The 15,935-nt window shown below is 56.7% G+C and overlaps 1 protein-coding gene and 1 long non-coding RNA gene across 4 annotated transcripts; one reads left to right on the forward strand and one right to left on the reverse strand.

The window, feature by feature from the left end:
- Positions 1 to 1,120: 1,120 nt before the first annotated feature.
- LOC106495127 (uncharacterized) lies at positions 1,121 to 2,818 on the reverse strand. The gene is made up of 3 exons (XR_001294403.2): positions 2,339 to 2,818; positions 1,813 to 1,883; positions 1,121 to 1,598 (listed from the first exon to the last, which is right to left on the reverse strand). It is a non-coding gene; the product is annotated as an uncharacterized lncRNA (long non-coding RNA).
- Positions 2,819 to 10,606: 7,788 nt separating this feature from the next.
- Positions 10,607 to 15,301, forward strand: RRP9 (ribosomal RNA processing 9, U3 small nucleolar RNA binding protein). Of its 3 annotated transcripts, none has more exons than XM_067303686.1 (15): positions 10,607 to 10,725; positions 10,812 to 10,894; positions 10,967 to 11,097; positions 11,415 to 11,482; positions 11,680 to 11,721; positions 12,108 to 12,234; positions 12,584 to 12,708; positions 13,029 to 13,121; positions 13,582 to 13,682; positions 13,892 to 14,026; positions 14,213 to 14,275; positions 14,365 to 14,522; positions 14,644 to 14,723; positions 14,893 to 14,966; positions 15,150 to 15,301. In XM_067303686.1, the coding sequence occupies exons 1-15, from the start codon at positions 10,639 to 10,641 to the stop codon at positions 15,238 to 15,240; spliced, it is 1,458 nt and encodes a 485-aa protein (XP_067159787.1). In that variant the 5' UTR covers positions 10,607 to 10,638; the 3' UTR covers positions 15,241 to 15,301. The 3 variants fall into 3 exon arrangements, with proteins under 3 accessions (XP_067159787.1, XP_067159788.1, XP_067159789.1); XM_067303687.1 differs by having other exon boundaries at positions 14,365 to 14,510; XM_067303688.1 differs by lacking the exons at positions 14,893 to 14,966; positions 15,150 to 15,301 and having other exon boundaries at positions 14,601 to 14,687.
- Positions 15,302 to 15,935: the final 634 nt, after the last annotated feature.

Consider the following 15,935-nt stretch of genomic DNA (forward strand, 5'->3'; position numbering starts at 1 on the left):
GGCAGGATTTGGACCATGTCGTCCCCACGCTATGGTTTTCTGTAGCTGGGAATGATCTTGTTTTGAGCCGAGGAAGCTGCCACCAGGGAAGAGCTGCCAGGCTGCAGAGGGCTTCCCTCACAGGCGTGCCGACTTTGCTTTTGGCTGTAGATGGGGGGATGAGTTTCTGCAGCGCAGGCACGTGCTTTCCCTGCGGGAGCCCTCCTGGGCTTGCTCAAGGATTGCCCCGGGGAGCAGAAAGCAGTGCCGCTGTGCCCAGCGTTATCTCAGAAACGGCTGGGTTGAAGGGCCTTTCCAACGGCCTTACTTGTTCCCTTTCTGCGGTCAATACACTGAGCGTAAGGCTACTTCTTGAAAGCTCCCTCAGGGACAAACTGAGCGTTGGGGGCCCCCTGAGGAGGGCACAACCCTCTCGTTGCCTATGCACAAGGCCAGCAGACCTCGCTTGGAGAGTTCGGCTTTGCCTTTTCCAAGGAGTATGAGAAGGCAAAAGCCCCGGCTCCACCGCAAAGCAGGAGTGCAAGCAGAGCGAGGCGTCAGGCCTAGGAAGCAGAGAGGCTGGCGAGGCAGGAATAAAGGAAGGTGCGTGAGGGAAGGGGCAGAGGAGAATGGGAAAGAAGAGGGACCCACCAAACAGCCAGGCAACAGATGGCACTGGTAAGAGCTGCTGCACTCCCGCGCTGGCTCTCGGCCCCAGAGGTTCCATCCCTGGGGTCTGGCCAGTTTCCGAGCCCGTTCAGCCTTTGCACCGGGGGAAGCTGGCTCCAGCCCATGCCAGGGAGTGGCCACCGTTTGCCAGGGCTGGTCCAGAGGAGAGACCCCGCTGTTTTGGGCTGGGACATGGTGAGCAAAAGACTCAGAGCACAAGGCAGAGCTTTGGCAGCATTCAGGCAGCTGAGTCATCACCTCTCCCCCCCCAAACCTTCCCCTCACCTCTTGACCAGCAAGGCAGTCCCTAAAAGGCCCCATTAGGGCATGGCCCAGAGCAAGAGCCTCCCGGGATGGGGGCTACCTGCTCTCCTTGCTCCCATGTGCCCCCTTCCCGCCCCTCCAAAGCTGCCCTGCTGCCCCTTGCAGGTTCACGGCCCACCAAGAAAAGGCTCACACCAACTCGGAAAGGCAGTTTATTTCCGTGGGAAAAACACATTTCTCTTGTAGCTGCCCAGCCTGTGGTCCCACTGCTCTTTGTTCTGGAGGCTGCACATCACCAAAGCCCTGAGGGGTTCAGGAGAAAGATGCTGAGCCACTCGTGACATTTAGGTGCCTTCTGGAAATCCGATGGCGCATCCCAGCCCCCCACCCCGTTTCAGTGGAAGGGATGCTTGACCCAGGCCCAGGCCAGGCCCAGGCCAAGCTCCAAAGCCACTTGTGTGACCTGGGGCAGGGGGCAGGAAAAGACCCTCTTTCCCCCAGGCCATGGCACGAAGGGCTTTGCAGGAGCGGGGACTCTGCCTGGGTTGGGAGCTCTTTACCGGCGATCCTCCTCCTCCTGCTTCAGCCTCTGGCAGTTTTGCTCCACTTTTTCCTTCCAGCTGTCCCGAAGAACTTTGTAGGATGCCGTGAGCTGCATGTTCTGCTTTGCTCATGGCAACAGATGCCTGCAAGAGGAGTAGCAAAGTCCCTCTCCCGCTCCCCTGGGCCCCCCGGAGCTTCTTCCCCCCCCAGCCCCTGCACACCCACACCAGCAGAAATCAGGCACTGTCGTATGCCATGCCCTGGAGCTGAGGGATTTGGGGTGCCAGCACCTCCAGGGGGATCATGCTCCACCATCCCAGGCCCTGGCTTGGAGCTCGCATGCCTGTGCACACTCACTTTTCGGGTGGCATGCCTGTGTCTGGGCAACAGCGCTGGTCAGGGTGGAGTGGCTTCTTTAAAATTCGGATCTGTTTTGCAAGGGCAAGAAGAACAAATGGTTTCAGGAAGGAGGAGCGAACGGGGCCCCCTCACAGGGGAGGCACCTAGTCCTTGTATAGCCATGCTCAGGCTATGAAAGGAGCTGATACAATGGGCTACAGTAGCTGGGCCCCTGGAGCTCTGTGCCCAGCCCATCTGGGTGCAAGTGGTTCAAGCCAGCTGCCCCGGAGAGCTGGTTTCCAGGTCGAGGGCAGGCACCGCAGGCAGAGGTTGCAACCCCCCCAGCTGCCCTCACTGTGGCCCCTGGCTCCTTCTGGGCCCGGCTTCTGGCTGCAGCCATGTCCCTCCTAGGAAGGAGTGGGCCAGCTTGGGCGCTGCTCCTCAGAGGCAGCAGTCTGCCTGGGCCCTGGCTGCCTGCAAGGCTCTGCCACCCTGGAGGTGGGAAATGCCCCTTTTTCAGAGGGCTGTCGAAGGCATCCTGTACCTTTTCCCGAGGCCGGGCGCTTTTCTCCAGCACAGCCTGCTGTTCTGCTAATGCTGCTTGCTCCTGCCTCTGTTTGAAGAGGGAGACGCGGGTGGCTCCTGGAACACGCTGCGTGGGAGGGCAGACTGTTTCCTGGCGGGGGGCACAGGAAGGCAACAGGCTTAGACTTCTCTGTTTGGGGAGGGCGCATATTGGGTGGGGGTGTTGCTGGCTTTTGCTCTTCACCCTCTCTTCTGCCCCTGCTCTTGAGCCTCACCGACTGTTAGGCCCCTGCCGGCACCGCGGGAAAACCGCTCTCTTATGGCCTAACTGAGCAGGGACTAAAGCGGCACCGGCCTGTCTTCTATGCCTTCAAAGCCTGATGCTCTCCCCATGCAGAACCACTTCCAGGATCAGGGAGTTTAAGCCAGGAAAAAGGGGCTCTTTCACAGGAGCTATGGTTTTCTCCCAGATCAGCAGATGCACAGGCTATCAAGAGGGCTCCACTGGTTTTCAGTAGTACAAAAATCTGTTTTGAAAAAAGCCCAACTAACTCAGGAGCTGCCCTTAATCTAGCTGATCTGGAAGACAGCGATCCACACAACTTCCGTGGATTTCATGGGACACTGGCATGTCTGAAATGCTTTTTCCTTGTGTGGGGCTTTTACTTTCCTCTCTGTTTTCTGGAGGGACACTGTCCTCTGCTGTAGTTTTCTCTGGCTTTTGAACTCTTTCTGGAGCTTCTTTAGCAGAGCTTTCTTCCACGCAGCTCCTTGATGCCCTCTGGAGGAAAAGAGGCCATGCTTATTCTGTAATTCCTGCTGTTCCAGCCCCCACAGCTGGCAAGATTCATGCTCCTCCCACCTGCTAGGTGCCCCTTGGAGCCCTCTGGCCTGTTTTTCTGGGGAAGTGTGGCTTTTTCCAGGCGGTGAGCTCAGGTTTTCAGCTTGCTCCTTTGGAGTCTCATTCCCGCTGGCAACAGCTTCATCCAGCTCTGACACCTGTCTCTATGCCTGTTGATGCAGTGCCACTTCCTTACCATCATCCTTGCTCATATTGTTCTCCCTTTCTGAAGTTCCTGGCACTTCTCTTTGCTTTTATTCAGGTTTCCGCTTTCCCATTGTCATTTGCCAAAACCTCTTAAAACGCTGCAGGATGATTATGTAAATATCTAGTACACAGAAGTCAAGACAAATGCCCCCTAGCTTCAACACAGCCCACTTAGCCATGCAGACACGGAGCACCAATACACGGACAGTCCCCACGTGACTGCATGGAACACTGGTCAGTTGGGCCGGCATATATCAGTGCAGCCCACTTGAATGCTCAAGCACCACCAGCTTAACCAGTCTCAGCACACCACTGGGTTCACTGCAGGGTCAGCTGGCAAAAACCATTGCAGGTGTTCCCCAAAACATCACAACACACAAAGCAACACTTCACACAATTATAAGGGCCCTGAGAGCATTCCCACTCCTGGAGGTCTGGGTGCCGGGGCTCAGGGCCAACTTAGAGCCAGCGCAGCTGAGCGCATCCCCTTCCCTCTGGCGACTGCAGGGAGAGACTCACAGACAGCGTTGTGGGGGGCCGCAGCCAGGCCTGATCCCCAGGCCCCAGGAGCTGCTTTCAGCTGAGGCTCTAGCGTTTAAGCCTCACCTGAGTTCCAGCTTCAGCTGCCTCACAGCTATGCCTGAGCCTGGCCCTGGGCCCCAACAATCTAGACCCGGACCCTGGCCCGCAGGCTGACTTCCTGGCCAGACCTCAGCTCTGCCTCGTCACCACAGACCTCCCCAGCCAGCTGGACTCTCAGATGGAGCTGGCTCCCATCCCTGCTCATGTCCTGCTCCCTTCGCTCAGGGAATGTGGTCCCTCTGAATAGTGGCACAGCCACTCCGTGTATCAACCACTCCTCCCAGTTTTGTATCATCTGCAGACTTGCTGACAATGCCCTCTGTTCCATCGTCCAGATCATTAATGAAGAGGTTAAAATAGTACTAGCCACAGTATCGACCCCTGGAGTACACCTCTAGTGACTTTGTACCTCTGATCACAACCCTCTGAGCCAGGCACTTCAGCTAGTTTTCAATCCACCTCACTGCCCACTTAACTAGCCTGTACTTCATCAGCTTGTCTATGAGGATGTTACAGAAGACGGTGTCGAAATCCTTACTAAAGTCAAGATGAACAACAACCACTGCTCTTCCCCCCATCCACCAATGTCCAGTTTGTTCCCTAACGTGATCCTTCTCCACCAAGGGTAAGTTGTCCTTGCTCCAGACTTTCCCACTGGTCTCAGCCCCCTGCGATTCCTGAAGGCCCATCTGACTAGTAAAGACTGAGGGGAAGAAACCCTTGAGTACCTCAGCCTTTTCAGTGTCCCTTCTCACCCCATCCCCTGCCCCATTCAGCAGCAGGCCCACATTTTCCTGAGTCTTCCTTTTGAAGTCCTTCTTGTTCCCCTTCACATCCCTTGACATATTCAACTCCAGATGGGCTTTGGCTTTCCTAACTCCATCCCTGCATGCTCAGACAGTGTCTCTATATTCTTCCTGGGTCAACCGCCCCTGCTTCCACCTCTTGTATACTTCCTTGTTAGGTTTGAGTTTTGTCAGGAAGGGGAAGGGAACACGCACAAAAAAAAACAGCTGGGAGGGAATTTGGCATTTCTCTACCAAGATTGGACTGACATTGGTAGAGGGAAATCTCACACCACCAGGCAGCAAACCCCTGCCTTAGCCACGTGCTCCAGGGTGCACCAAAGCCCCTAGTTCGAGCTGCCAAAGCCAAACACAGAGTTTGCACGCCCAGCCACCAGTGCAAGAGAGCGCAGGCACCACGGACTCCCACCCTCCACAAGCACCACACTCCCAGCAACACTAATTTAAAAGCCAGCTATAATAGCAGGATGATGCCTGACAGCCTTCCTTCAAAATAATGTTATTTATCCAGAGATTTACATCTTTCAGGTGAGGGTATGACACTTAGCAATTTTTCTCCTTCAAGTATTCCTCTTCTTCAGGGCTACAGTGGGGGTTCTCCCTGCTGTAAAACCCCAAAGTCCACAACAGATCGGTCAGGATTCAACAGAGAGCCTTGAAACACCCAAGCCAAATTTAAAGAGTAACACCCCAGCAATCTATTTGCAATCTCCCAAAAGCCCCTAGCTGGGGTTAGATGCTTGGGCAGCACCTCAGAAACAAGCCCCAGGGTAAGAGGGACCAAGAGCCACAGTGGGGCAGAGCATGCCCCACACCATGGAGCAGGGCAGAAAGGCCTCCTTGGCTGCCGGTGGCCAGGCAGCCCAGGGAAGAGCCCGTGACAAGAGCTGTTTGCTCCAGGAATTGGGAAACTGACCCATCCCCAAGGGGCAATTACTTTAAACTACTGCAAATTCCAGAGACAGAAAGAAAAGGAACAGTGCAACCACCACAGGGTGTGCCCACTCTGGAGTGGCAGTAGGAGCTCAGAGGGGTGCAGAGAAAAGAAACTAGCTGGTGACGGGCTGGGCGTGTGGCAGTGCAATTTTATCATTTCACTTTTACAGAGAAAAAAGAACTACAGCAGGACTTGCTTCTAGTCAAATTTAACCAGAAATGCCAGGACACGCAGAATGGACTTATGGCCCTCCATGCTAGCCACTAGTCTTTGCTTCCTCATCACAGGAAATTGTTCCCCAAAGAAGAAGGACAAGAACCCACCTCTCATTCATCTACCAGACAAAAGGAGCATCCCCAGAACTCAGGGCCCAGTAGCTCAGCGACAGGCACCCCAGGCGCTCCTCCCGGGAGCAAGCACAAGCTTCTCCCCAGGCAGCCCTGGTGAAATCACAGGACCAAAGCCAGCTGCAGCCAGGCAAGGAAGTAACCGCTGCCACCTTCACCTCTCTGCAGTCACAGCATTGCTGCCTCCAGCCTCACTGGTGAATCACTTCTTCTTTTTGCCAAATGGATTTGGTATGAAAAACACAGATTTGCAGTTAAAGCCCCTCTTTCTCTCCAGACCCACGTGGACAGTAAAACCCATCCAGTTTGAGGCTGGCAGCCCTTCACCTCCAGTGCTCCCTGCTGGGGGATTTCAGGGTGCAAGTCCCCTTGCTTGGGCCATGGCTGGTTCAAGAGCCAGGGGGTGTGTCTTGCCCCAGTCAGACCTGGGAATAATTTCATTAATCTATTCATTAAATTCTATTTTAAGCTGCTGTCAAGGTTGAGCTCCGTGTAACTGTCAGAACAGGGCACTAAGGAGAAAGAAGCGCTGTGTCTCCAAATGTCTGAATGTTCACAGACTAAAGGGAAAAGTTTAGAACACCTCTTAAAATTGAAGTGCTTTTAGATGCACTCCAGAGTACTTGATGTGCCTTCTGGTTCCCTCAGGACCCCTTTGTTTTTCATCCCATGCACCCCTAAGCTTTCTGTTTGCCTCCATGTCCCCTCAAGACCCAACCACATGCCTTTTAGTTTATCACAGAACCCTGTTTGCCCTCTGGTCCCATCAGGACATCACTGTTTGCCCTCCTGTGCACCCCAAAGATCTCCATTTCCCTTTAAGGGCCTGCCCCACCTAGGGACCTTCATTTCTTCTTCGATGCACACTAAGATGGTCCATGTGCCTTTCTGGTCCTTTCAGGATCTCTTGTTTTCTCTCCAGTGCAGCCCAGAACTCTCTTGTCTTCTGGATTCCTCAACACATTTCCCCTCTGGCCATCTCAGGATCCCTCCATCTGTCCTTCAGTGCATCCCAGAGCCCCTCCTCTGCCTTCCCACATGCCCCAGACCCCTCTGTTTGCTGGTCTGTTTGTCCAGAGCCCTGCACTGGCCCTCTTGTCCATCTGAAGACCTTTCAGTGTGCCTTTTGGTGGGCCCCAGGGCCATCTGCCTGCTGGGCCCTTCAGGACACCTCTACGTCCCTTTTGGTGCATGTCCCATCAGGACACCCCCGTTGTAATCCCACCCCACCCTCCAAAAGCACCAGGCCCAATCACCCATCAGCCTCTCCCTGCATCCCAAAGGCAGTCCCCTCTATACCTCCGGGGACTTGGGGGGACTGCCAGAAACCTCAGCATCACCAGGACAGGCCATCACCATCCTCACCCTCCCAAGACATACAAGTAGGCCCAAGACTTGGTTTACCTTAAGAAAAATCCTTTTTTTTAATGTCTGCTTTTTTTCTTATTATTTTAAGAGTAATCAAGTCCAACTCAGCACTCAAAGTGGCTACATAGCCATCACAAATGTGAGGTCCTCACCGTCAGCACCACCAGATCACCCTCACCTACGTGCTCTCCAAGTCATCCACGCAGCCACCATCACCACCTTTGGCTGCCCACAAAGCCCTCCCCCAGCCCCACAGACTCCAAAGCATACCTTGCAGAATGGCCAGAAAAGGCAAAAGCCTTCCCAAGTATGCTTTTTCCTACAGCTAAAAGGTTGGAACTGCACAGCAAAACCCCTCCAGCCCCACTCACCTGCCAGGCACCCCGTTGGGTCCCACACCTCCCATCCCACACCTCCAGGAATCTGGGCACATGGACAGGCTCCGTGGCATCACATTGTCCACACCAAAACATCTGCACTGCCTCAGGGACACCCCACATACCCCCACACCCAGACATACCACAGAGGACCCAATGGGGGACGCTAGAGCTGGAGAAGGAAGGGGGACCTGGACACCAGGCAGAGGGAGAAAAAGCAGCATAAGGCAGACCCCCAAGACCAGATATATCCGCTTCTGTACATACACCCTCATGTCAGCTCCATTCCCTTCCACATCCTCAGATCAGCTCCATTCCCCCACGTACAGCCTTAGTACAACTCTGTTCCCATCCTTACAGGATCAGAGCAGTTCCATTCCCCACATGAACCCTGATCTCCATCATTCTCCTCCCTTCACACACACCCCTGCACGTGCCTCCAGATCAGCTCAATCTCCCTGCATGTACAGTCAAAGCTCTTTACTTCCCTTTGCGTGCCCTCAGACAAGCAGCACTCCTGCCATGCACCTTCACATCTCCCCCATTCCTCTCTGCATGCCTGCAGATTGGTCTGTTCCCCTCTGTGCACAAACAGATCCCCTCAGTTTCCCACCATGTGAATATAGATCAGCCATTCACTTCCATGAGTATTCACATCCCCTCCACGTCTTCATGTTAGCTCCATTTCTCTCTGTGCCAGCTCAGATCTACTCCTTTCCCTGTGAGTGAAGACAAAACCTATGCCCTATCCTTTGTTTGTGCACAGATCCATGCCACTCCCCTCCACATGCCTTTGCAATCCCATCATTACTCTCCAGGCATGTTCAGATCTGCTCCATTTTCTTGTGTGTGCCCTCAGATCTGGCCTGTCTCTGTCCTCAGCTCCCAGACAGACCTCAGACCTATGCTGTAGGTACCTTGTCTCTAGCCCTGTCTCCATCTCCTGGATGGACCTCTTGAATGTATGATGTGGCCTTGTCTCCAGCCCTGTCTCTGTCCACTGTCTCGTGTGTGGACCTTGGATCTGTGCGGTAGCCTTGTCTTCAGTCCTATCTCTGTCACCATCTCCTACTCCTAACTGGACTCCCTGGATGGACTCTGGCCAGGTTCATCACCTACCTCACCTTGCCTGGGACCCTCAGCGGAGCTTGTTATCAGCCACCTGGCTCTGCCCCCCTTGGTCAGATGCTGTGGGACTGTGCCCTGCTGGTGAGGGAACTGCCTGTATTGCAAGCACAACACAGGTTGTAGGCTCCCAAGCTTATCATCCCTCACAGAGCAGCCCTACTCTTGGGGCTGACACCCTCCCTATGGTCTCTCTTCCCCTTTGTGTGTCATCTAGACTTGTCTACTCTCCCTTGTGAACCCTGGTCCATGCCAACCCCTTCCATAGCACTCTGATCCCATGTGTGCCCCTTCCCCACATCCCCATTCTCTTCCTTTCGCTTTATATGCACTCTGGCAACCTCTGACCCTGTCCCTGTCCTCTTGTGTGCTGTCTTTCCCACTGTCCCTCCCTGGCTGAGCTCTGCTCCCTTCCATTCCCCTTCGGAAGCCTTCTTGTGGGCTCTGCTCCCTTCCTTTCTGCTCCAGGAGCACATCAGTCCCACCATCTGCCTCGATGTCCTTTCTTCCACTTCCTTTCCCTTTGTGTTCACTACAAGCCACTTCACTCACCTTCCTGTGCGCTCTGATCTACTGCCCCCCCATCGCCAGGCATGCTCTTAGGTGTGAACTTGTTCCTTCTGTGCCCATTTTTGTGCTCTCTGATCCCCTCCATTTTCCCCCATGAGCTGCGGCTCCCCCATTCCCGGTTACGCACACTGAGCCACTACATTCTCCCTCATCTGTGTGCCATTCCACTTGTGTGCTCCAGTCACCTCCCTGCCTCTCCATGTGCACCCCGCTCCCTTCCCACACAGAGAGGGATGGATGGGAACGGAGGCAACATAGTGGTGAACAGAGGAGACCAGCATGAACAAGCCAGGGAGACAAGACAGAGCCGATCAGAGTGAACACAGAGGGGAAGAGGGAGGGGAATGGAGAGGAGGAATGTGAACCAAGCTCTAACAGATGGGAATGAAGTGGGTAAGAGAGCCCAGGGGGATGGAGGCCAGCAGTGCAGAGCCAACAGGAGTGGAGCACAGCACCTAAGAACAGGCAAGGTGAGGAACAGCTCCTGCCCAAATCAACTCGAGCGGATGGGACAGATGAGAAAGGGCAACAGACCACCCATAGAGGGAACCCCAGCAGGCTGGGGCTCCAAAGGCCCGACCCCGCATGAGAACAGCGGGGCCAGAGCAAGCACGGGAGGAACCAGGTGGGCGCAAAGCACACCCGAAGGTGTGCGGGGCAGGAGAGCACGCGCACAGAAAGGACCGGGACACCCAAGAAGGGGCCGGGACTCCTCAGCTCGGGGCACCGGAGGGGACAGCGCACGCAGAGGAACACACGGAAGCACAGACAGGAGATACGGGGACCGCACGGAGGGGAACGCACTGGAGACCAGGGCAAGCGGGAGAGGAAATGGGGAGGAAGACGGGGGAGAGGGAGAGAAAGGAAGGGACGAGGGCCCCACGGCGGAAGGCGGGCGGAAGGGCCGCGGGGGGGAGGAGCCACAGCGACACCCGGCGGCAGCAGCGGGACCCGCCCCGCAGGAAATGGCGAGCCCCACCCCCTCCGTCCCGCCTCCGGCGGAAGGACGTTGCCGTCCGAAGGACAGCGCGGCCCGCCAATGGGAGATGGGAGGCGGGGCCACGAGGCCACAGCGAGCGCCGGCGAAGCGGGGGCGGGGCTGCGCCGCCTGCAGCCAGGGACGGGGGCGGTGCGAGGCACCACGTGCGGCGGCGGCAACATGGCGTTGGCGGCGGGCGGCAGGAAAAGGAAAGCGCCGCGCCGGGCGGCTGCGCCGGGGCGGCGACTGCGGCGACAGCGGGCTGTGGTGAGGGGAGGGCCCGGCCCGCGGGGGTGGGGGGGCCTCTCGCGACCGGCCCGTCCCCCCGCTGAGCGAGCCGGTGTGTTCTGCAGGCCCCGGGCGCGGAGGGCAAGGCGCGGCCAGCGGCCGGCTGGCACCGCAACGAGGAGGTCTCCAGCGACTCCGAGGCGGAGAGGTAAGGGTGGCGGGGCGGGGGCGGCCGCGCCGTTACCGGGGCTGCTACCGGCGCTCACGCATGTCCCCGCAGCCCCGCGGCGGGCGGGCGGCGCCGGCGGGAGGAGACGGCGCCGGCGGCGGAGGAGGAGGAGGTGGAGGAGACGCCGCAAGAGAAGAAGCTGCGGCTCGCAAAGCTGTACTTGGAGCAGTTGCGGCAGCACGGTGAGTCGCGGGGGCCGGCACGGCCCAGAGAGGCTCTTTCACTCGGGCAGCTGGAGTGCAGCCACCAGAGGGCAACCCCATAACCCTCCCCATGCCCCCTGGGCTTCGGGGCTCCCTGGGCTCCGAGCCTCGCATCGGGGGCCCTGCAGGGCCTAGCCCCACCGGCACAGCTCCTGGCACTGTGCCCTGGCAGTGGGGCGGAGGGGAGGGCAGCATCCCTGCTGTAATGGGAGGCCCCGGCCCAGCGGGGTGAGGAGCTGAGCCTGGCAGGTGGCAGAGATACAAGCCTGGCCCTTACATCACGGTGTCTGGCACAGAGGAGGAGAAGGCAGAGGAAGAAGCCTTTGCAGAGGATCTCATTGGCGACCGCCTAAAGGAAGACGTGGTGAGTAGGAGACCGGTGACCTGGTGCACCCCCATGGCTGGGGATGGCTTGTATCCCACCTCCAGGGTGGGACCCAGAGGGTCCTTCCCTTCTCCCTCGAGACAGCAACCCCCAGGGACAGAGTGCCTGTTCCCCCCAGTTGGGAGTGCGGAGGTGTTTCGGGGCCCTTCTCATAGAGGCTTGTCCTTCTTCCCCAGCTCGAGCAGAAGGGCCGATTGCAGCGACTGGTTGCCAAAGATGTAAGTATTCAGGGCTGTCAGGCTTGGGAGAGCCCCTTCTGCTTTGGGCACACCATACTGTTCACCTTCAGGGAAACGCTACCGTGGGCAGCTGGTGTGGTCAGACAGTGCTGGCAGGGGCATGGCCCCTGCTCTGCCACAGTCATCATGTGTGGACTTCCCATACTACTGCTGAATGCAAGGGCCCTTCTCCCTCCCTGGGACACACTGGCAGTGCTTGATTTGTGCACTGGAGGAAGGGAGGGAGGTTGTTTTGGGGCCCTTTGCTGTGTAGGGATATTGACCTTTTTGAAGCCACAGCATGCCTGGGCACCCTTGTGCTTGGGGAAGCACTTGGGGTCCAGACCAGGGAGAGGCCCTGTTCACAACCTGCTCTTTCTGTTCAGGTGCAGCCTCCAGATCTAGCGAGCATCCGAGTGTTGCGGGGGCACCAGCTGCCCATCACCTGCCTTGTTATTTCTCCAGATGACAAGTTCATCTTTTCAGCTGCCAAGGATGGCTCCATCATTAAATGCAAGTCTGGTTCCCTCTTCTTTAGGGGTTGAATCTATCCATTTCTCCCACTTAAACCCTGCAGAGACCCTGCTACAGTAGGACTGCTGGGTCTTGCTGAGGTTGTCTAGCTGTCCCAGGAGGTGCTGGGATCCTGGGGAGAAAAGAGAAGCTCTCCCTAGAGCATGGGGACCACTGGCTCTGGGGTTTGACCCTTGGCAGGTCCAGGGACATCGTGGTTGCCTCTTCTAGGGTGTTGTGCAAGGTTTATTCACCCCTTTGGGGGGGGGGGGGAGTGAAATGCCAGCTTGGCCTGTGGGGGGGGTTGGCAGGGATTTCCATCATTTGACAAAGGCTACCTTTCCTGCAGGGGAGGTGGAGAGTGGGAAGAGGCTGTGTGTGGTGCCTGGAGGGAAGAAGGGCACTGAAGAGCAGCAGGTGGGGCACACAGCTCATATCCTCTGCATGGCTATCTCATCAGACAGCAAGTACCTGGTAAGGTGACAGGAGGCTGGTGCTGTTGGCTGGGGCTGGGCATCATCACCAGCACTGCTTGGCCCCTTTCCTGCACTTTTGGGAGCCTCTGGTGAAGACAACCAGAAGGTGGGGATTGCATCTCTTCCCACAGCCCTGGAGGGTAGTTTTGCAGCTGCAGATTTACCCTGTTAGGTTAAAAGAGCCCCCACCCCTTCTAGAGTTGGTGGTGTGTTCCCAGGATGGGACCAGGGGGATGGGAGCCTTGGTTTTGCCCCACAGCTGGGGAGGGCTGGGAGTCTCCAAGGGGAAGGTTTCAGGCATCCCCTGCTTCCTGCCAGGCGACTGGAGACAGGAACAAACTGATAATGATCTGGGAGGCAGCCACCTGCAAGCACCTGTACAAGTTCACTGGTCATCGTGATGCTGTGTCGGTGAGTAGGTGGTGGGGACTGGGCATTGGCTGTGATGCCTCTGGAGTCAGGCAGCTGTGTGCAACTGCATTGTCCCTGGTGACTCTTACAGGGGGGGTTGGTTATGGCTCCTACCTAGCAGGAGCTGGAAAATGGGAAAGGAAGGCTCAGGGACTCATTTGAGGGCATGCAGTGCTGCACTGGTTTTCTCCTTCTGTTCCCTGTTGTTCTGTCTGGGGGATGGGCTTTGCTGGACCTGCTCCCAGCTGTAACTGCTCATCAGTCCCATCCCAGGGCCTCTGGAGGTCTCAGAACCTCTTGTTGCCCCCAAAGGGGTAGTTTGGATGCATGGTCGCTCTGAACAGGGCGGTCAGTTTGTGGGGCATCCCCTGGCCTTGGGGTGATCCCTGGGGATGGGTGGGAAGGGAAGGGGAGATTTGTGGCCATGCACATGTCCAGCTGCTTTCTTGTTCCTCTGCAGGGCCTGTCCTTCCAGAAGGGTACACACCAGCTGTACAGTGCTTCCCATGACCGCTCTGTCAAGGTCTGGAATGTGGCGGAGAATGCGTACATAGAAACCCTGTAAGACCCTGGTCAGGCGGTGGGAGGTGAAGAGAGCATACCACTGACTCTTTGGGCACAGCATCTGGCCAGCCTGCTGGCCGGAGGCACTCCAGGACACTCCTGGTCTGGGATGTACCAGCAGCCCTGCACAGAGACAGAGGCAGGGGAGCAGAGAGCCGTGACTCAGGGCAGCTGTTTTGTTTTGTTTTTTTTCTCTTCCCCTCCAGATTTGGGCACCAGGACATCATCACAGGGCTGGACAGCCTGAGCCGCGAGTGCTGTGTGACATCAGGGGGACGGGATGGCACAGTGCGGGTCTGGAAGATTCCTGAGGAGTCACAGCTTGTGTTTTATGGGCACCAGTAAGTCTGGGGTGAATGAGGGGGCTCACATGGGCTGTCAGCAGGTGGGTTGGGGTGGGGGTGAATGTGTGTATTAAGTCAGCAGGTGCCCTGGTGAGCTCTTGGGTGCATGGGGCTTTATCTCCCTTCCCTCAGTAGGGTCCCAAAGCACACTAATAATCAATGCTAAACACCCACTCTCTTTAGGGGCTCTATTGACTGTATTCAGCTCATCAATGAGGAGCACATGGTGTCAGGTGCAGATGATGGGTGAGTGCCAGGACGGGGCCATGCTGGGAGTGGGCGTGGGTATAGTAGTGCCCCCTGCACCTCCATCACCACCCGCTCCCCTTGGGCAGGTCCATCGCTCTATGGGGGCTGACGAAGAAGAAGCCACTGGCGCTAGTGAGGCAGGCTCATGGCACCCATGGCTCCCAAAGCCTGCAACAGCCATACTGGATCTCAGCAGTGGCTGCCCTGCGCAACAGTGACCTTGTCGCTACAGGTGCCTCGTGCTGTGAGACCCTTGCTTTTGCTGTTGTTTTGAGGTGGTGGATGGGGGAAGCAAGGCAGGGGGCCTTACTCCCTTCTTAAGAGTGGGGTGCGTGGTGGGGGGGGGTCTTTGTTCCTCTCCCCAGGCTCTCACAGTGCCAGCGTGAGGCTGTGGAAATGCGGCGAGGGATTTCGGAAACTGGAGCCCCTCTTTGACATCCCCCTGGTACGGATGGGGCAGGTGGGGGAGGCTGGGGATGCTGGAGAGCTTGACTCTGTTCTGTTGGCTCAACACCTGGCTTTCCAGGAGGCCATAGGTGAGGGCTGAGTGACTGCAGGAGCAAAATTGCCATGCTGAAGCTGCCTGGTCCTTATGCCCATTCTCTCCCCTCCAGGTCGGCTTTGTCAACAGCCTGAAGTTCTCAGTGGCAGGTGACTTCCTGGTGGCTGGCCTCGGGCAGGAGCACCGGTACTGCCCCTTCTCCCCCGGGTTGTGGGTGCAAAGCTCCAGCTGGGTGGGTGGGGGCACAGGGTCCAGCCCCCTCTAAGGGCTGGGCACCTTGATCCAGTGTCCTGCCCAGGATAAGGAGGGGGGACACAGCTTGCTGTGAGAACAGGCAGCAGCTCAACCTCATCTGTTTTTCATCTACAGGCTGGGCCGGTGGTGGAGAATCAAAGAAGCCAAAAACAGTATCTGCATCATTTCCCTGAAGCAGAGGGCAGGAACAGCTGACAGCTCTTAGCCCCCTTGCTCACTGTCCCCCAGCCCTGTCCCCTGTTTCATTAAAGTTTCTGTTGTTCATAGACTTGATTTTGGTGTCATTAGCGTGGCTGCCCTACTGCGACAGGAAGAGCTTGAGCATTCTTGCCCCTCAGCACTGGATTTAGTGTGTGACTCCCCCCCCCCCCCCCCCCCCCCCCCGCCCCAAACCCTGCCTGCAGGCCCTCCACCAGCACCTTAAGTTGTGCCATGGTTCTCACGGCCCTGCATCCTGACAGCTGCCCTCTTCTCGGAGGAGTCAATTAAAGAAAAAAACACTTTATTTACATAAAATTACCCAAAAAATCACAATCTTGCTCACAGAAAAAAATCTACTCTTAAAAACTTGGTTGGGCTCAAATACATGGTGCAAGTCACTCAACATAGGCAAATGCCATAAAACAGAACCCCTGGGCTCTGCAGCGGGCTGAGCAGGGGCTCTAATGGAGGTTTAGACATAATGCTTTCTGTCACCCTTTCAGCCCTCAGTGCCTTGTGCCAAGAAATACTCTAGAAAAACTAAAAACACCATGAGAATACATAGGTAGAGTACTCTGGCACAGTCTGGCTGTGCTTTTTCAGGTTGTTGGGCAAGGGGAGGTGTGACTAGGGCCAGTGCAGCCATGGGTGCTCAGCTAGGGTGCACGAGGGGCACTTGGGGCTAGCGGCATAGGTGGG

Source organism: Apteryx mantelli, chromosome 12 (genome assembly GCF_036417845.1).
Source record: "Apteryx mantelli isolate bAptMan1 chromosome 12, bAptMan1.hap1, whole genome shotgun sequence".
NCBI lineage: Eukaryota > Metazoa > Chordata > Aves > Apterygiformes > Apterygidae > Apteryx > Apteryx mantelli.